The 20,606-nt window shown below is 46.8% G+C and overlaps 1 protein-coding gene across 3 annotated transcripts in view; it reads right to left on the bottom strand.

Moving 5' to 3' along the window:
- SFMBT2 (Scm like with four mbt domains 2) overlaps positions 1-20,606 on the bottom strand; it is a 68,856-nt gene that overhangs the window by 34,703 nt on the left and 13,547 nt on the right. For all 3 annotated transcript variants that reach the window (XM_079992367.1, XM_079992366.1, XM_079992365.1), the window contains 5 exons: positions 19,766-19,860; positions 17,793-18,033; positions 8,271-8,359; positions 3,957-4,203; positions 2,350-2,447 (listed from right to left, as the gene is read on the bottom strand). In XM_079992367.1, coding sequence (XP_079848493.1) covers positions 2,350-2,447; positions 3,957-4,203; positions 8,271-8,359; positions 17,793-18,033; positions 19,766-19,860 — 770 coding nt within the window. The remainder of the gene's footprint in view (positions 1-2,349; positions 2,448-3,956; positions 4,204-8,270; positions 8,360-17,792; positions 18,034-19,765; positions 19,861-20,606) is intronic.

Consider the following 20,606-nt stretch of genomic DNA (forward strand, 5'->3'; position numbering starts at 1 on the left):
CGGCGCGGCAGCAGCAGGAGGCCCCATTAGCTAAAGTGGTGCTTCAGGTTAAGAACAGTTTCAGGTTAAGAACAGACCTCCAGAACTAATTAAGTACTTAACCCGAGGTACCACTGTAATTTAACTGATTGCAAATTAGATGATTCACCAGGGCGTTTGCTGGGCAATTAGCTAACCATTTATATTTATATTGTTTCTATATTCTGCTGAAAGCCACCCAGAGTGGCTGGGGAAACCCAGCCAGATCGGCAGGGTTTAATAATAATAATAATAATAATAATAATAATAATAATAATGCTATCCTAGTTGTTCTTTGGTGTTTCACCAGCTCGTTCTATGATTACTGATTGAAATACATTTGGTTTTTAAAAATTGTTCTCCTGCTTGGGGTCACTTTACGATGAAGGGTGGGCTAAAATGGTGTTTAGACAAAATGAAATAAATCAAGAATCCTTGCTTTCAAACGCTTAAGGCAGTAGTGGGCTGGTGGTGTCCCCAACCTTTCAGTGGGTCACATTTAAGTGAGTCTGCAGGACTCTGCAATTGAAAGGATTCGATTCCAGAAGCCACACATTTTGCGCTTCCGAACACAGCACCGACCCCTCTCCCCTCCAATTATGCGCCAATTTTGTGTGGTTTTACACCACTGGAAAACGACTGCTTTCCAACAGCCTGGTTTTCATCAAAAGGAAGAGGACCTCTTCCATCACTGACCTGCGTTGCAGCCATGACAGTATTCTTGATGCTAGTAATTCCACTCCCCATTCTTCACAGGAACCAAGTGTTTTTTGAAAGCAGGAGCAATAACACCCCCGCACCCCCACTCAGAGCTTATTGTAAAAGTGCTTGTAGGATAGAGTGCACTTGTTTGCAATTCATCACTTTCTCCTTTTATTAAACCTGCAGAATTTTCCATACCAATATATATCCTCACCGCAGGGGAAACTGAACTCACAAGCCAGGCGGCTCAAGGTGAGAATTTATTGCTTTGACAGGGCATAGCTGGCAAGAAACTCAAATCCAAACAAAAGTAAGAAGGGAAGGGAAGGCAAGATGCAGGAAACAGGATTTTTTGGGAAGCTACTGCCTTCTCTCCACAGAGTTGCATCTGACCCCTTCGCTACGAAGCTACTGGCAAATGCTGGCCCAGGTCTTTTGACACCTGAGATGTGCATTTTGAGAAGCCACCCTGTTCCTGAAACTGCTATTTAACTGTTTGTAAAACAGTGGATTTTAAATTGCTGGAAAGAAATACTGGCTGAGGTCTAGGGATGGAAGGGGGCAGGGAGCGTGGCCTGGATCAGATATTAAAGCGAATCCACCTAAATGTCAGGGCTGGAGCCAGCAGCAAAAATAAATAAATCTCTCAAGGCCAGTGAAGTTGGATCTTTATTCAAGGAAACAAACCACAGCTCAGGCCTAGTGGTCTCAGCAATGCTTTCGAGGAAGTCTTTCCCAGCATCACTCTCCTGGCTCTGAGCCTTCTTCCCATTGCCGGGGCGGGGTTTTCCCCCCCAACGGTGCCTCCCACAATCCCTCTGACTCCAGCCAGTCCAGGATACCAATTCACATTTTTCCAAAATAATACACAAACCGAAAACACAAAACCTTGGGGCAGATGTTGCAGTTCAGTGCATACAGTACCAGTGGCATAGCAGGGGTTGCCGGCACCCGGGGCAGGCAAGCTGCCAATGCGGATGGAATGTCCCTCCACCAGAGCCAAGCAGGGTCGTGTTGTGCCCCCTGCCAGCTCACATGGGGGGGGGGAGGGCTGGCGCCTGAGTGGGTTATGCCCTCCTCTCAAATTTTGTGCCTGCCCCCCCCCCCGCGCTACGCCACTGCACAGTACAAGCTAGATGGACCTACGGTCTGACATGGTGTTAGGAGGTTAGGCAAGCTTTCTCTCAGTGAAACGACAACACTAGGCATGGAAACGGCAAGATTATAAGTGCCCATTCTAGCCTACAGCCTCTCCCAACTTGGCGTCATCCAGTCACGTTGAACTACAACTCCCAACAACCCTGACCAGTCGTCTGGTGCTGATGGTCGTTGGAATCCACAGATCTGGAGGGCACCAAGTTGAGGACAGCTGTAGCCTGGAATTTGCAAAGATAGCTTCAACAGGCAACCCATGGAGGGACTGGCCCAGGGTTCAAAATGGCGGCAGCAGTAATAGAACTATGGAGAAAGTGGCATCAAGCTGGCAGTTTCCATGAAGCCCATTCCCCCATTCCTTTCTCCAAACAAAGATGGATGAGTCTGATACGAGAGTCAGGGGCCCAATACAGCGATGCCACCGAAATTCAAACCGGCTGTTGTTTCAGCTGAAAAGGGAATAACAGATCCTACCTTAAACACTTCCATAGGGAGGGGAAATTGTGCTGCCTCAATCAGGGCTTTATCCAGAGCAGAATGCCATTCAGACATAGTCTTCAGAGAACAGATTTCTAAAACAAACCACATCAGAAATCACATGGACGTTGAACCAGTGTGTATTAACATTCTGCAATGCTTCATTCAAGTTCTGGGTCTGCAAATACGTGGTTGGCATCCATCTGTCCCAAGACGCAATGGAGTGAGCCTCCAGGGGTGAAGTCAAACCGCCGCATTAGCAGCACCGAAGTGGCTTCCCTGTGGCGCAAGCCTGGGCAGAGTGTCTGGAAGGCCTGGACTGCCCAGGCGACAAGATCCTTGTCTTGGCATTGCTGGTGTGAGCCAAAAGAAAGCTGAGATAAATTTGGTACCAGCTTGGCTGCAGGAGTTGGCAAAAGGAGGCATACAAGGTGCCATCCTTAGGGAATCCACTGCAGATTTGTGTAGCGTTTATGCCTTAGCCTTTTCTTCTCCCAAAGATATCCCAAAAAGGAGAGGAAGTTTAGGAACAGAGTTTGCTTTCTCCTAGGTGGGCCACTTTACCGGGTTCTCGTTCTCTCCCTCTCTCTCTCTTTCTCACACACACACACACTCACTCACTCACTCATATAGGCCTCATTTGCACACCTGGTAGATTTAACCAGATTTGTCCCAACAGACCCACACAGCAACCTGCTTTTAAGCTGCCCTGAGGACTCAACTGATGACCGTGCTTTGCAAAGTACAAAAACCGTAAATCGAGGGGGCGGGAAAGTTCCGTTGGCTGCCTCACTCAGTGCTTTTAAGCAATTCACAGCGGGTTTTTCTTTAAACGCCTGTAAATCCATTCACAGGAGGAAAGTGAGATTAAAATAAAGCCTTTCCTTCTGGGGCAATCTCTTGCCTCACTGCGCCCCCACAAAACTGCACGCCCCAGAATAAAACATGATGGGAGAGGTAAGCAGGCTCTCCTACTAAGTGGAACTAGAGCTCTCTTCCAGCTGCTCCTAGAATCAAGGTCAGAGGCGCAACCCGCGCATGCGCAGACGCGGCACTGCAGGTTGTGAACGTGCCTCCCAAATGGATCACGTTCGCAACCCGAGTGTCCACTGTATATCGCAAATCATGACGTGTGCGTGTGGGCACTATGCAAAAATCCCGATGTGGGGGAAAACCATGAAGCCAGCCGCCCATGCCTCCTTATTTCAGATGTCATGATCGATTGGTATACGGTGATGTTTAGCTGGTGATGCTGAAAACCAGATATCGCCCAGCCCTACTCTTACGTTCTGGGGATAGCAAAATCATGTATGGCCTAAACACCTTGGGTTCAAAGGCGGGTGAGGTTGCCAAAGTCCTTTTCTCCTCGGACACTTGATCCTTCTATGCCCACTTTTAATTCCTTTTGCCAATTGTGCAAAGCTTATGCAACTTAAATGTGTGCACGCCGTGAGTTACCTGTAACAGCAAACTAAGGCCATGCAGGTACCATACATTTAAAGCATATTATACTATTCATCAACCGCAGGCAGGCAGGGACCTGCCTATAACATTTGTAGCATTAGGAAACTTATTTCTGCATTTTTTTTCTTTCGTATTTTTACCTGCAGGTGGATCCAGTCTGTACTTATTCTCTTGACACCAACCAACTGGTCGAAGTCTGTAATCCAAGTAAAACAACCACTGGTCATAGGATTCAGTCTCCTCCAATCCCACATAGCGAAGGCGTAATCTTCCTCCAACATTCTCAAGAACACTAACTATCCAGTATTGAAAGGGACTCTGGGAATCCTGAAGCTCTATTAAGGAATCAACTGTAATGAGGTCTACAGGGTTTTTCCCTCGCAGAGGCTGTTTGAACAGAAGCAAAACTCCTTATTTTAAACTTTATGCGAAGTCTTCTCACGGTAACAGAGACAGCAGAAGATTTATATTTTTTAATTTTTTATTCTATATTTTGTGTGTGTGTGTGTGTGTGTGTGTGTTTGCGGTTGGATGACGGTTTTTCTTCACCTTTATCCCAGCAGTCTCTCCTTCCTCCTAATTTTAACCCAGTCATACATTCCAAAAGCAAAAGAAAAAAAAGGGAAAAACAGGAAGAGAAATTAACTGTGCTTAATGCTTGATAATTATTCTTTTCAAAATTGACTCACATCCCCCCATTTTTTAAAAAAATATTATTAATATCCCAGGAATCAGATTATGTGAAAATAAAATAAACGGTCTTAACTGCAGGGAGCTGTGACAAGGAAATGTTTAGGGAAAAGGAGTAAGCTTTTAAATGTTCACCTTGCAAAGTCACACATATATTCAGATCCTGGCAGCAGAAGCTGGTCCATTTGGAGAAATGAGCTAGTGCCCAGCCATCTTCAGTTTGCCCCCAGATAGCCCTCACCTGCCCTGTTTCCTTACTTACAAATACTCCAGGGGGTGGCCCTGCCTGAAAATGTCCTTCTCCTTAAGTCCCAGTGTTGCACTTGCAGAACTCAGCAGAAGGGCGGCGAAGGACAGGGGCAAAACTAGAATGAGCTGGCTCTACTTGCCACTGGCTCTGGCGCCACCTACTGTCCACCTCCCAACCTTCCACCCTACCAGTTGCCACTGGATTCTGGGTGTTGATTTCTGAATTAGATTTACATTATTATTTTTTTTAAAGGATGAGCTATGTATGGCCTTTAGGGTGTGTGTGTGCACGCACACACGTGTGTGTCAGCAAATGTGAATCTGAAGAACGAACCAGACATTATTTTCATAGCGTGTTCAGCAAACACACCTGTGTTTTTTGTTTTATAAAAAGGACCAGGTGTGCATGTGTCGGAAATAAAATAATAATAATAATAATAATAATAATAATAATAATAATAATTTATTATTTGTACCCCGCCCATCTGGCTGGGTTTCCCCAGCCACTCTGGGCGGCTTCCATAAAAACCAAAAATACACTAAAATATCACAGATTAAAAACTTCCCTGAACAGGGCTGCCTTAAGATGTCTTCTGAATGTCAGGTAGTTATTTATCGCTTTGACATCTGATGGGAGGGCGTTCCACAGGGCAGGCGCCACGACTGAGAAGGCCCTCTGCCTGGTTCCCTGTAGCTTTGCTTCTCGCAATGAAGGAACCGCCAGAAGGCCCTCGGCGCTGGACCTCAGCGTCCGGGCAGAACAATGGGGGTGGAGACGCTCCTTCAGGTATACTGGGCCGAGGCCATTTAGGGCTTTAAAGGTCAACACCAGCACTTTGAATTGTGCTCGGAAACGTACTGGGAGCCAATGTAGGTCTTTCAAGACCGGTGTTATGTGGTCTCGGCGGCCGCCCCCAGTCACCAGTCTAGCTGCCGCATTCTGGATTAGTTGTAGTTTCCGAGTCACCTTCAAAGGTAGCCCCACGTAGAGCGCATTGCAGTAGTCCAAGCGGGAGATAACTAGAGCATGCACCACTCTGGCGAGACAGTCCGCGGGCAGGTAGGGTCTCAGCCTGCGTACCAGGTGGAAAGGATTTTGTAGAGGTTTTTGTAGCATGTGGGAAAGAGAGTCTTCATCCTTCATGCCCCAACCACAATCCCAATGAAGTCCTCTAGCATGGCAAAAGCGTTATAATAAAAGCTTCCATTGGTGCCAATGACAGTTGTTTTTTCCCCTAATGACTAATTTGCTTGTTGGGATCACTGCAAGTAGTATTGCAACGGGGGGGACGGGGACGGGGGGGGGACTGGCAAACTGCAGTCCCAATTAACCCCAATCCCATGTGCTTGTTAATTAATTAATTGTATTTTTAAAAACAAAAAAAAGGTGGTCGCTAAACACGCTGTTAAAGCAGCACCTGGTTCAACCCTTTACCAAAATAAATAAAATCATTCTTGAAACGTAAGCATCCAATCTGCAAAATCTTGAATATTTTTAACATGACAATTTCCAGATGGCTCGTAAGCATATCCGTGTTGGTGGGGTGCGAACGGGGCTTTTATATGCACTCATTCTATGTGTTTTTAAGTTCCTGTTGGTTTGGGGTTTGCCTGATTAAAACTCTTAGGTGAGGAATGGGGGAAACAGAAGGAGAGCAGGATGTCTATAGATAATAATCAACTCTGGCTTGAGCATCCATTTCTACAGCAAAAGGACCCCGTAAGGAAGCACTACGGTCTAGATAGCCTTTTTGCTAAACTGATAAGCAGTGATGGTGATAATAATTGTCATTAAAAAATAGTAATATCTGGAACCAGTTACAATTTGCACACAAACACACACACCCGCCCGATCCTCACTCCTGACTATTGAGCAAACAATGCAAGAGCGATTATTCTAGCAAGTAAGCCACCAATTCGGATAGCAAACTGTGAAACAAGCCTAGAGCCATAAGTTTTGCAGCGATGGTGATCATGGGGAGAAGCTGAAAGTTAGTACACCTCAAAACCAGCAGAGACTGAAATGCAAGCTGCTTGTTCTGTTAAAATTAAAAGCTATGGGGTATATTAAATACTCCAATAAAATGCAGTTGGGTGTCACTGGGCAGAATAAACACTGGGAATGAGTTGAATTGAGCAGCCAGACAGAATGTACTGCCTGCGTATTTCTCAGGAAAATAAAGAGCTAGAGGCTTTTCTATTAAAAAAAAAGTGGAATATCCAGGGCTCATTTTACTGAAAAAACACCACAAGGCATCAAGAATATTCATTCCTCCAGCAGTGCATTAGCAAGCCACACACTGTGGTGCATGCCCAGATTTGCATCTCTCTGTGTTGCACCAAGAATGGAATCATAGAATTGTGGAGCTGGAAGGGACCCCAGCGGTCATCTAGTCCAACCCCCCCCCCCACACTGCAATGCAGGAATCACAGCTGGACTGGAGATAACCCTCATCTTGAAAAAACACAACTCAGAACCATCCCACACAAACTCCACACCGTTGTGGACGCACTGAACCGAACAGCAATACTCTCACAGCTTAATCTCACCCAAACTGCAGCCAATTAGGAGATCGTGAAGATAAGAGAATTGCCTTGTTATATGATGGGCATGGGGACCTACAGCACTCCTCATCAGGCTTCCTCAAACTCGGCCCTCCAGATGTTTTTGGCCTACAACTCCCATGATCCCTAGCTAGTAGGATCAGTGGTCAGGGATGATGGGAATTGTAGTCTCAATTCCCGAGTTTGAGGAAGCCTGCTCTAGATGTTGCTGGACCACAGATCTTACCATATCTGCTGGCTAGGATTAACAATATCAAGAGGAGAATGTGTTTTCCAGCCCTTTACACCAGGGGCGCTGACTTGGGCCTTATGTTATGGATCCCCAACGGCGCCCATGACATAACATGACATCATGACATCACATTGGCGATGCGCCGGCACTATCAAGGCCTCACAGGGTCTCGGAGGTTACGTCCAAGACCTCTGAGTGACTTCCGGTTTCTACATCATCTGGGAGGTCGTGTCAGGGCTCTGTGACAACTTCCAATAGAAACCAGAAGTCACGACAGAGGCCTGTGTTGTGAATGTTAAGCACCCATTAAAAAAATTGTGGGTACCCTGGTACCCCAAGACCTAGCGCCTATGCTCTACACTAACCAGGTCAATGTCTCTACGAAGGTCATTACTGTGAAAAGGAATTCCAAACAAGCATAGACTGTCTTGCTTCCATGCGTTGAAAGAAACCCAAATAAGAAAATCTGGATCTGTTTGCCTCCCTCTCCACCTCTCCAATAGCCTAGAATCCGATCACTTAAGAATGTAATTGCACTTAAAAGCTGTGCCTATCTTAGATGACCCACATGCAAACAATCAGTGCTTTCCTTCTCACCCGCCGCCTCGTCAGATCTGGGCTAAAAAGCGAGGAGAGGGGAGTCAATTTTACAGGCTTAAATAATCGTACCACCACAAACACTGTAGCACTCAAGAGGATATATTAACTCAATACATACGCCTTCCAGTAAATTTGCAGGCGCTGTTCGCGAGCCCGTCAAATCACGTATGAGGAACGCCGTCCAGTCCGAGTATTTCTCCTTGATAGCTGGGAAAGCAAAGTGAGCACATGATTAGCTAAGGCGACAGATTCTGACCTGTAATAAGGCTAGACCGAAACATAGAGGCAGACTGTATAAGGTAGCTTCCAAATTCTATGACCCATCACAATCTCGGTCCAGTAAACTATGGTTTGCAGGTACCATCTGTCCCAAGCCACTTGAGTTTCCATGGTGGAAGAAAGGCAGTAAATCCATGAAAATAAATAAATAAGGGGGGGAAGGGAAATTCAGCAGTAAAAAGTACCAGTGAGTGTCCTTGGGGAAATTAGTTGTTCCAAGCACTGCATGGATTTAGGTGTGAGCCAGGCATGCATACCCCAAAAAATGTGGACATCCCGTACCCCAGAAAAACATGGACACCCCGTTTTTTATCGTGAGAGAAAAGCGGCCATATTGGGCATCATGATCTCCCATGATTTCATGCCGCAACTTCTCCCCCACCCCACTAAAAAGTTGTTGTATTTTCCAGGAGGATATCGCAGTGTGAAATCACGTGAGATCACAGCGCCCAAAATGGCCGCCGTTCTCTCGCAATTACAAAACTGGAAGATGGCATCTGGGAACATGGCCTCTTGGTTTTTGCCTTCAAGGTGTTGGGAGGGCATGTGCATGAGCACCACACATTACAAGGTTACAAATTGGGATTTGCGAGGTGACAGGAGCTCTCCAGAGGGATTGCGTTAGCAGCAGTGAAAGTGTCGGCCAAAATTGCGGGGATAAGAGGATTTAAAAAACCAACAAACAACAAGGCTGGATTTATATCCAGGCTCCGACATTAGCAGCTACCAGCAGATCTATCAAGGAAACAGCAGATGACAAAAGGCTGTAAATGTTACCAGCACAGAGAATCAATAGATAGCATCATTTACCGGCTGAAGGGGACCGATTGTATGACAAGGCCTAAACAAAGCAGCAAGATGTAACCGTTACAAATGAGCTATTTAATTAACTTGTCACCCAGCTGGTTCTTCAAGGGGGAAGACACAGGCAAGAGAGCCAGGCCCAGCTGCTATGATAATCTCGCTCCAACCAGGGAAGAGCATCAGATAATTTAAGGTGGTGGCTGGTGTCCATTGCGACTGGTAGGGGAGAAGAAGGCAGGGAGGTCAGAAACAGGTGGGGCAGGGGCATCAATGGGGCAGGGCAGAGCTGCACCCTTTGCCTGGCTTGCTAGAAGTGCAACAGCAGGAACCATTCATAGGAACATAGAACGGTGCCAGCCACCCGAGGGTCATCTAGTCCAACCCAATGCAGGAAACTCAGCTAAAGCATCCATGATAGACGGCCATCTAACCTCTGCTTAAAAACCCCCAAGGAAGAAGAGTCCACCATCTCCCCACTGTCAAACAGCTCTTACTGCCAGAAAGTTATTCCTGATGTTGAGTCGGAATCTCCCTTGTTGTAACTTGAAGCCGTGGTTTCGAGTCCTACCCTCCAGAGCAGGAGAAAACAGGCTTGCTCCCTCTTCTGTAAGATATTTGAAGATGGCTCTCCTATCTCCACTTTTCCAAGTTAACCATACCCAGCTCCCTCAACCATTCCTCATAAGGCATGGTTTCCAGACCCTTGATCGGGGGTAAGCAACCTTTTTCAGCTGTGGGCCGGTCCACCGTCCCTCAGACCATGTGGTGGGCCGGACTATATTTTGAAGAAAAAAATATGAGCGAATTCCTATGCCCCACAAATAAGCCAGAGATGCATTTTAAATAAAAGCACACATTCTACTCATGTACAAACACCAGGCAGGCCCCACAAATAACAAATAACCCAGAGATGCATTTTAAATAAAAAGACACTTTTTACTCATGTAAAAACACACCGTCCGCTGGCCGGATTGAGAAGGCGATTGGGCCGGATTCGGCTCCCGGGCCTGAGTTTGCCTACCCCTGCCCTTGATCATCTTGGTCGCCCTCCTCTGCACACCTTCCAGCTTGTCGACATCCTTCTTAAATCGTGGGGCCAGAACCATAGCTGTCAACTTTTCCCTTTTCTTGCGAGGAATCCTATTCGGAATAAGGGAATTTCCCTTTAAAAAGGGGGAAAGTTGACAGCTATGCCCAGAACTAGACATGAAATGTGTGACTTATGGGACTGATAATATTGAGATAGATGGACCAGTGGTCTGACTCTGTATAAAGGTGACTTTCTATGCCCCTGAGACTCCCCCCCCCCAATAAATCTGATCACAGGAAGACAAACTGTTATTTTCTCGACAGGTTATACTCTGCTCTTGTCCAGGTGTTTGCTGGACTACAACTCCCATCATCCCTGACCATTGCTCATGCTGGCTGAGGCTCATGGGAGTTGGAGTCCAACAATGCCTGAAGATTCATGGCTTCTCCATCCCTCATTTAGGGCAACAAAAATATCCAATCACGTCCTTGCACTTGCACTCAGACCTCTGGGCCCTCTGGGCTACATGGGGGACAGGAATGGGGGCCTGCAACATCGGCCCTTCTGATTGGTAGACAGTATGAGGCCTCCAGATTGGCCAGGCATAATATATAAATATGCCGAATTTCTGCCCTGTTAACAGAGCAGTGCTTTATTCCAGACACTCTTTCGGTCTATCAGCGCCTCTGTGATTAAATTCACCTTATCCGGAACATGTGTATTGCTTATTACGTTACTGCTTTTATAGCTTCGTGCAAATCTATTTAAACTAAGGGGGTTGTGGAAAATGCAAAGGTGACTGCTCTCATCCCTTGTAAAAGAAAAGAGAAAAAATTAAAATAATAACTAACCGTACAGTATTACACAATGCTATCTTTGAATAGCGTCTCCAGAGGAATTAGCAATTTTATGGCCGTGGAAGTAAAGTGCTGCATTAGCTGGAAGGTTCACACAGATAAATGGGACCTTCTTTCCCCCTACAGACTTAAGTCTTGCTCTCCGCAATGCCTCCAAGCCTCTTCTAGTTAGGCTGCTTACTTCTGTGTATCAAAGGTCAATAGTTAAGTTCATTAGAGCAACATTTGCTGCCACGAAGGAATTTTCGTCAGGGCTTCGAACTTAGCCAAGCCTGATCTTGGCTGCTTGGGGCAGGAAGGAGAAGGACCATTGCCTGCTAGCAGCTTTAATAATAATAATAATAATAATAATAATAATAATAATAATAATTGTTATGTAGTGAAGTTTCACCCTGGGCCAGCAGGGGGATACTGTATATAGTTTTCACTCAGGTCTGTAGATAGTTTTCACTCAGGTCCACGTCAGTTATTTTAGGCGGGAAACGCTGGGCTGTTGTTGCTACAATGTTGACAGCCGGCTGCCTATAAAAGCAGGCCGGCTGAGCTGTTTGCAGTCAGTTCTATTCCAGCTTACAAAATAAAGAGCTACTTGGAGAAATCGCTGTGTCGTCTGCTATGTCAACCCACAACTTAACAATAATAATAATATATTTACACCACACCCATCTGGCTGGGCTTCCCCAGCCACTCTGGGCGGCTTCCAACAGAATATTAAAATACAGTAATGCATCAAACATCAAAAGCTTCCCTAAACAAGGCTGCCTTCAGATGTCTTCTAAAAGTCTGGTAGTTGTTGTTCTCTTTGACGTCTGGTGGGAGGGCATTCCACAGGGCGGGTGCCACTACCAAGAAGGCCCTCTGCCTGGTTCCCTGTAACTTGGCTTCTCGCAGCGAGGGAACCGCCAGAAGGCCCTCGGCACTGGACCTCAGTGTCCGGGCAGAACAATGGGGTGGAGATGCTCCCTCAGGTATACTGGGCCGAGGCTGTTTAGGGCTTTAAAGGTCAACACCAACATTTTGAATTGTGCTCGGAAACGTACTGAGAGCCAGTGTAGGTCTTTCAAGACCTGTGTTATGTGGTCTCGGCGGCCACTCCCAGTCACCAGTCTAACTGCTGCATTCTGGATTAGTTGTAGTTTCTGGGTCATCTTCAAAGGTAGCCCCACATAGAGCACATTGCAGTAGTCCAAGCGAGAGATAACCAGAGCATGGGTATGAAATGATCATTCCCAACAGCTGCCCTGGGGTATATGGGTTGTGAGGGGAGGGTAGTACCTCGGGGGGGGGAACATGTCTTGCCCCTTCTGGGGTCATTTGTCCACCTTTGGTCCCTACCTTGCACTCTCACCTGTGGCTCCTAGAAGCTGTTAGCATGCAACTACAGCCACACCCCGGGAATGGCGTTGACTGGACGGCTAAACCAGCTGCGGGGAGCCGATGGGTCTCAAACCCTCAGTGAGTTCAGAACTTTGTCTGCATGTGAAGTCAGGCGTCACGCTTGCAGACCCCTTTGTGCCACAGAGTTGATCTGCCAACAAGACTGGTGCCTGAAGCCAGCTCCTTAGGGATTGTGCCATCTCCCATTCTGTGGACAGGTTAAAGGACCCCTGCACGGTTAAGTCCAGTCAAAGGCGACTATGGGGTTGTGGCGCTCATCTCGCTTTCAGGCCAAGGGAGCCGGCGTTTGTCCACAGACAGCTTTCCGGGTTATGCGGCCGGCAGGACTAAGCCGCTTCTGGCGCAACGGAACACTGAAGCCAGAGCAGTGCATGGAAACGCCATTTACCTTCCCGCTGGAGCGGTACCTATTTATCTACTTGCGCTGGCGTGCTTTCGAACTGCTAGGTTGGCAGGAGCTGGGACACAGCAGCGGGAGCTCACCCCGTCGCAGGAATTCGAACCGCCGAACTTCCAATTGGCAAGCCCAAGAGGCTCAGTGGTTTAGAACCAAGCCAGCGTAGACAGCGCTGAGACAGAAATGCAATCATGTTGGGAATGTGGGCTTGGGAAAGCACACGGCCAAAGATTTATTGGTGCTTCCAGGCCCTAAATAGTTACAAGTTAAGGTATTTGGGGGGTGATACCCCCTCCCTAGATATCTGATGTGGGTCCATCAGTCTTCAACTCCCTGTTGCCATGTCCTCTATACTTCCTTGAAGCTTGAGATTGTAAGCTATTTGAGGCAGAGACCTTTATTTCCTTTCCTCATGCCACAGAGTAGCATTTATTTACGTCTATTAAATAATCCCCCGTCTCCCCTCATATAATTGATATGTATGTTGCACCACGCAGGGCGATAGCACAATAAATCCTCTTCATCTCCCTTTGTTTCCTCCCAAAATCAACTTCCCAGCTGTCATAAAGGCGGTGTTGGCGAGTGGATATTTTCATATAGCGCAGGGTCATTTCATTAAAATGGTTTCACTGCCTCCCAGAGTGGCGGTTATTCATTCCGAGCCTCCCATAAATCTGAGCCTCCTTATTTTTTACGACAGGCACCGTCCATCTGTAGCCTGCCACGAGGATGCCGTTTCAAAAAATAAAGGAGGTTTTTCACGGGGAGGAGATCGACGCACACAGTGCTCCAAGGGACTGCCAACCGTGTTCATTAAGCGAATTCAGGCCTGCGCCGGAAGCTGCCAAATACAGAGTCAGACCAACGGCCCCTCTAGCTCAGTAAAGTCTACCACACTTGCGGTGGGGAAAGGGTTGTTGCTTACCCACAGGAAGTGTCACATCAGTAGCCAATGGAGGGAACAGATCCTAAACCAAAATTGGTGGGCAAAGTTTGCAGCATGGTGAGGATGGCATTGTTGTTTAGTCGTGTCCAACTCTTCGTGACCCCATGGACCAGAGCACGCCAGGCACTCCTGTCTTCCACTGCCTCCCACAGTTTGGTCAAACTCATGCTGGTAGCTTCGAGATCAATGTCCAACCATCTCTGTCGTCCCCTTCTCCTTCTGCCCTCCATCTTTCCCAACATCGGGGTCTTTTCCAGGGAGTCTTCTCTTCTCATGAAGTGGCCAAAGTATTGGAGCCTCAGCTTCAGGATCTTGTCCTTCCAGTGAGCACTCAGGGCTCATTTCCTTCAGAATGGAGTTTTGATCTTCTTGCAGTCCATGGGATTCTCAACAGTCTCCTCCAGCACCATAATTCAAAAGCATCAATTCTTCGGCGATCATGGTTTATATGCCGATTCCCCCCCAAATGTAAAAAAGCTGTTGTTGTCTTTCAGTCAACATGATCTAATCAGTATCCTCAGCAGATTCAGCTCATCCCCACCCCCAATTTTTTAAAAAACCAGCAACTGATCTCCAAAATCAGCAACTTAGCTTATGGAAAAACAATTAGAGAAACAAATTTTTCCAACCTTTCCAACCAAAAAAATAAATGAAAATAAATCCATATTATTATTATTTAATCTGAAAGAGGAGAAGGGGGCGGAGAGTCCTCAACAAACTTTAAATACAGTACAGCATGCAGGAAGAATCCAATATCAAGCCTGACTGAAGAAGTTGATTAAATTAGTTCAATTTAAAAGCCTAAACAAACCCTGAAGGTGGCTCCTTTGTATCCTGCTAAATCATTTACTACCCGAGAAGAACTGAACGGGTGCAAAATATTCATTCATTAAATCTTCCATAAATTTCCACTCAGTATTTGGCTGCAGCCACAATATTACTTAGAAGTCATTACACGCCGTTCATTTGGCGCCTGCTGTTTGGATGAAGTCTGGGCATTTCACACCACTTCTTGCCTGCTTTGGTCGCAAATTATTTGGAAGTTGTTGCAAAGGGCAGTCAAATTTCTTTCGATGAAGCAGGGCTGGGGGGCCAGAGCTCAGCGACGGAGCGTCTGCCTTGCATACAGAACGTCCCGAATTCAATCCCCGCCATCTCCAGGCAGGACTGGGAAAACCTCCCCGTCTGAAACCTTGGAGAGCCGCTACCAGTCTGAGTTGCCAATGCAGAGGTAGATAGACCAATGGTCTTAACTGGTAGAAGGAAGTTTAATAATAATAATAATATCTTTATTGTCATTGCCCCCTCTCGGGGACAACGAAATTACTTTCTTATGTTCCTCTGGTTGTTTACCAAGAAGCTCGTAAGCTACGGCAAGCAAATGTACTGTACCACTGTACAGAGGAAAAACCTGCTTATTTTGCAGGTTAACAGCCTTCTTAAATTGTGACGCTCAGAACTGGGCAGAGTATTCCAGGTGGGGCCTGACCAATACAGAATACAGTGGTACCTCGGGTTAAGTACTTAATTCATTCTGGAGGTCCGTTCTTAACCTGAAACTGTTCTTAACCTGAAGCACCACTTTAGCTAATGGGGGCCTCCTGCTGCCGCTGCGCCGCCGGAGCACGATTTCTGTTCTTATCCTGAAGCAAAGTTCTTAACCCGAGGTACTATTTCTGGGTTAGTGGAGTCTGTAACCTGAAGCGTATGAAACTTGGAGCGTCTGTAACCCAAGGTACCACTGTAGAGTGGTCCACAGTGGCTGCCAGAGATTCTCCAGAGGGGGGGAGCGGTAGGAGGCCACATTCCCGGCCCTATCTGAAAATGCCAGGATTTGAACCTGGGACCGTTCTGCCTCCTCTGAAGCACCTGGGTTTGGGACTCCAACTCCCATCAACCCCGGCCAAAACACCTGATGGGAGTCCAAAAGATCTAGGCTGCAGGAGGCTATGATAGACAGTACTCCGAAGTTATTTAGCAAATGCGTCATATGGTGTCTGGCAACGCATCACATCAACATAAACTATTCAGCATGCCCATGAAGCCTCCAGCTGCAAACCAGTCATTACAGCACTCAATAAAAACTCTTCCCTTTTGACCCAAGCGGATCATGATTCACTTGCCTCTGCGAAACCCTTCTCCCCTCCTTGCCAAAAATGAATTACAAACCACACTGTAAAAGCAGAGTTGGGAAGGGGGCGGTGTCTAATGCACATGCACACACATACTGTCTCCATGTGAATTTCCTGGATTCACGGATAGCTCAATTTTCAAATTCGTCTTCTTTTTTCCAGTATGTCCATATGTGCTCGCATGAGATAAGGTTCAGGAAAGGAGGACAGATGTTGACCTGAGAGCTCATGCACAGGTGTTGGCAAAAGATTGCTACATGCACAGCTATTTATCTTTATTCATTCATTCATTTTCCATCCCGTCTTTCCTCCCGAATGAGGGCAGGGAGTCAAACACAACCATAATAAAACAGTTTTTAAAACATTACCATTTTTTATTTTGGAGGGGGTAAACATTATTTGGCTGGAGAAACGGATCACAGAATTCGGCTAAGCTTAATTTTGAAGGACAACTGTGTTTTGGTTGACATATAGTTTCTGAAAGTGCAAAATCGATAGAGCCGCCGACTGTACTGGCTACCGATTAGTTTCCGGTCCAAGTCAAAGTGCTGGTTTTGACCTGTAAAGACTTAAATGGCTCAGGACCACAATACCTCAAGGACCGCCTCTTTGCATATGAACCTACCCGGACCCTGAGATCATCATTTGAGGCCCTTCTTTGTGTGCCTCCTCCTTGAAAGGTCCAGAGGGTGGCAACACGAGAACAGGGCCTTCTCTGCAGTGGCTCCCCGTCTGTGGAATGCTCTCCCCAGGGAAGTTCGCCTGGTGCCTTCATTATACACCTTTAGGCGCCAGGCAAAAATGTTCCTTTTTAACCAGACCTTTGGCTGACGTGATCAACACCCTAAACCCTTTAAAACGTGGCTCTTGGAGGGGTGTGCGTTACTGGGTTAGAGTTTTTAATTTGATTTTATATATTGTGATCTTTTTTGTGAATCGCCCTGAGACCCCTGGATATAAAAGATAAAGGGACCCCTGACCGTTAGGTCCGGTCACGGACGACTCTGGGGTTGTGGCGCTCATCTTGCTTTATTGGCCAAGGGAGCCGGCGTACAGCTTCCAGGTCATGTGGCCAGCATGACTAAGCCGCTTCTGGCAAACCAGAGCAGCGCACGGAAACGCCGTTTACCTTCCCGCCAGAGCGGTACCTATTTATCAACTTGCACTTTGACGTGCTTTCAAACTGCTAGGTTGGCAGGAGCAGGGACCGAGCAACGGGAGCTCACCCCATCGCTGGGATTTGAACCACCGACCTTCTGATCAGCAAGCCTTAGGCTCTGTACTTTAGACAACAGCGTCACCCCCATCCCTCTGGGTATAGGGTGGTATATACAGTGGTACCTTGGGTTACATATGCTTCAGGTTACAGACTCCACTAACCCAGAAATAGTGCTTCAGGTTAAGAGCTTTGCTTCAGGATAAGAACAGAAATCGTGCTCCGGCAGCACGCGGCAGCAGGAGGCCCCATTAGCTAAAGTGGTGCTTCAGGTTAAGAACAGTTTCAGGTTAAGAACGGACCTCCAGAATGAATTAAGTACTTAACCAGAGGTACCACTGTACCTCTGAATATAAATTCAATAAATGAATGAATTAATCACATTTCTCCTCCACCCCTACAGCAATCCTGAGCTACGGCCCTTCTCCATTGAAGTCAATTTTGCAGTGGCAGTTCGATTCAGCCAGATAGCTTGCCAATGATTAAAATTTGCAGGTAGAACAGAGGCACAACGCATCCCTAGAATACTAAGCAGAAGACCTTGGCCAACGTCGCCGTATTAAGATGCCAGACTTACATACCATTGGGAGGCATGAGAACCTTGTTGTTCTGGGTGCACCAACCCACAGGGTGGAGATCGGCTGTCATGACGTCGCACCAGAAATCAGCTCTGCGGTCGTCTTCGTAGCCGCAGTAACGCAGCAGCAAGAGCTGCCCGCATGTGGTGATGATGGTTGCCACCCAGTAGGTCTCTGGGTTGTGTTTGTTGGCCACCTCTAGCTTCATGCCTGGTTGGAAACTGCTCTGCAGGCTGACTTCCACCTTCCCCAAAAGAAGAAAGAAACAGGGTTGCTTTGGCTTAAGGAACAAGAAGGAAACAAGATACGATTCCTCTAGAACTCCAGCGGGTGCAGAATGCAGCGGCGAGGCTCCTTACGGGGTCTTTGCCACGGGATCACATTCATCCAGTGCTTTACCAACTGCACTGGCTCCCAGTGGAGTACAGGGTCAGGTTTAAGGTGCTCGTTTTGACCTTTAAAGCCCTATGCGGCCTAGGACCCACGTACCTACGGGACCGCCTCTCCTGGTATGCCTCGCAGAGGACCTAGGGTCCACAAATGACAACACTCTGGAGGGACCCAAGTTACAAGGTGGTTAGGTTGGTCTCAGCTAGGGCCAGGGCCTTTTCAGTACTGACCCCGACTTGGTGGAAAGCTCTGTCACAAGAGACTAGGGCCCTGCAGGACTTGATATCTTTCTGCAGGGCCTGCAAGACAGAGCTGTTCCGCCTGGCCTTTGGTTTGGACTCAGTCTGACCCTTATGTCTTCCCTCCCCTTACGGTTTTGATTTATGGGCTACTTTTAAAATGAGGCTGCTTTTTAAATGGCATTTTAACCTGTATTTTAAATTGGTTTTTTGTTTTGTTTTGTTTCCTCTCCTATTGCGTTTCTATTGTAATTTTACTGGTGCTAGCCGCCCTGAGCCCGGCTCTAGCCGGGGAGGGCAGGGTATAAATAAAATTTATTATTTTTATTTTTATTTAGAACAGCCTTTACAAATGTGCAGGTCTAAATGTTTCTAGACCTAGTACTGTCTGACGCTGTTTTCCTTCCCGTTGCAGTGGTACATCTATTTATCCACTTGCACTGGCCGGCTTTTGAACTGCTAGGATGGCAGGAGCTGGGACAGAGCAACAGGAGCTCACCCCGTCGCGGGGATTCGAACCGCCAACCTTCCGATCGGCAAGCCCAAGAAGCTCAGTGGTTTAGACGACAGCGCCATCCGCATCCCTTCTCACAGTGGTTAACCATAGGCCTGTGGGCTTTCCACAAGCAAGACCTGAGAGCAACAGCACTCTCAGGAGCACCGCCTCTGACACAGGTGCTAGAACACAGCCTTATCCTCTGTGAATTTGTCTAACACACTGGAAAGCCATTCGCACTGGTGGGCATCGCTATCTCTCATGGGAGCAGATTCCAGTGTCTAACTAGGCACCATGTTTTCAAGCAGTGTTCGAAATTAGCCAAGCGCCAGGCGCATTTTGCCCCTGGTTTTCGACCACCTGCGACCAAGAGAAGATGCCTGGGTGCCAGGATTGTGCCTGACATCTCCACCATCTGGGGATCATTGGATCTTGACTGTTTCCACACACTCATATCCCATCCTGTAGAAATCTGTTATATTTCATCTGCATAATCAGAATTTCTAGAGTTATGGGCAGTCACCATTAAGAAAAAGAGGGTGAAATAGGTTGATAGATATGTGGACTGTCCCTGGATCAAGTGACTTTTCTTCTTTAGGTTCTCAAAGCTCTCAACTGAGCTCTAGGTTGTCATCTGAACTTGCCAGATGTTTAACTGAGAATCAATCCCAGTCATTTGAAAAGTAAGACTTTAAAGCTGTCTTTCCCCCAAAATGGCAACTAGACATTCTGTTTCGGCAACTGGTTTAAGGAGCCATTTGGCACCTAGCTGAGATATGAGTTTCTAACACTGTTTGAAAGGTTTCATCATTGGTAATGAGGACTAGAAACTCCAGGCAAAAAATACCTACGTGCTTAAACGAAGTGTGAGGGGCAGCGCAAGATCCTGTCTCTTCCAAGTATTCATCCCAGTTGAAATCAACGTCTTCGGAATTTGAACTTTCATCTGCTTAATAAAAAACAAAAGCACATATGTTATGTGTTCAAGCCAGCAATGAGGTCTCGTGTTGTACAGGTTATGTGAGAAAATGAAGAATAAGCAAACAGGCTCATTAGAAGCAGATTTGAATGGTTTTAATTAGTTGCCTTTCAATCACTTGCTTCTCTAATACGTTTAGTGGCACAACTTTAGCTGTTTATTAGCTCCGGTACTTAGTCAACTCTGTTGACTACACCACAAAAAGGTGGGCTTCTGTTAGGGTAGCCTTTTCTACATCATCAAAAAAAGAGGGAATGTATCGCCACAGGGAGGAAAGGAGAAAGGCACGAAAGATCTGCATAAATTTTGTGTGTTCTAATGTACAGTGGTACCTCTGGATACGAACGGGATCCATTCCGGAGCCCCATTCGCATCCTGAAGTAAACATAACATGTGCGCGGGTCGCGTTTCGCCACTTCTGCGCATGCGCGTGCCACCATTTTGAGCATCTGCGCATGTGCGAGCGGCGAAACCTGGAAGTAACGCACTCCGTTACTTCCGGGTCGCCACAGAGTGCAACCCCAAAATACCTGAAGCTACTTCAACCCGAGGTATGACTGTACATGTATAGATTCAATTTTTAAAATAAAATAAAATAAATCTACAATTTAAATCAGCATAAGGGCATAAGAAGAGTCTGCTGGATCAGGCCAATGGCCCATCTAGTCCAGCATCCTGTTCTCATCCTGTTTTCATCCCCAAAAAGTTTTTGA

The sequence above is a fragment of the Podarcis cretensis genome (assembly GCF_951804945.1).
Source record: "Podarcis cretensis genome assembly, chromosome: 10".
Lineage (NCBI taxonomy): Eukaryota > Metazoa > Chordata > Lepidosauria > Squamata > Lacertidae > Podarcis > Podarcis cretensis.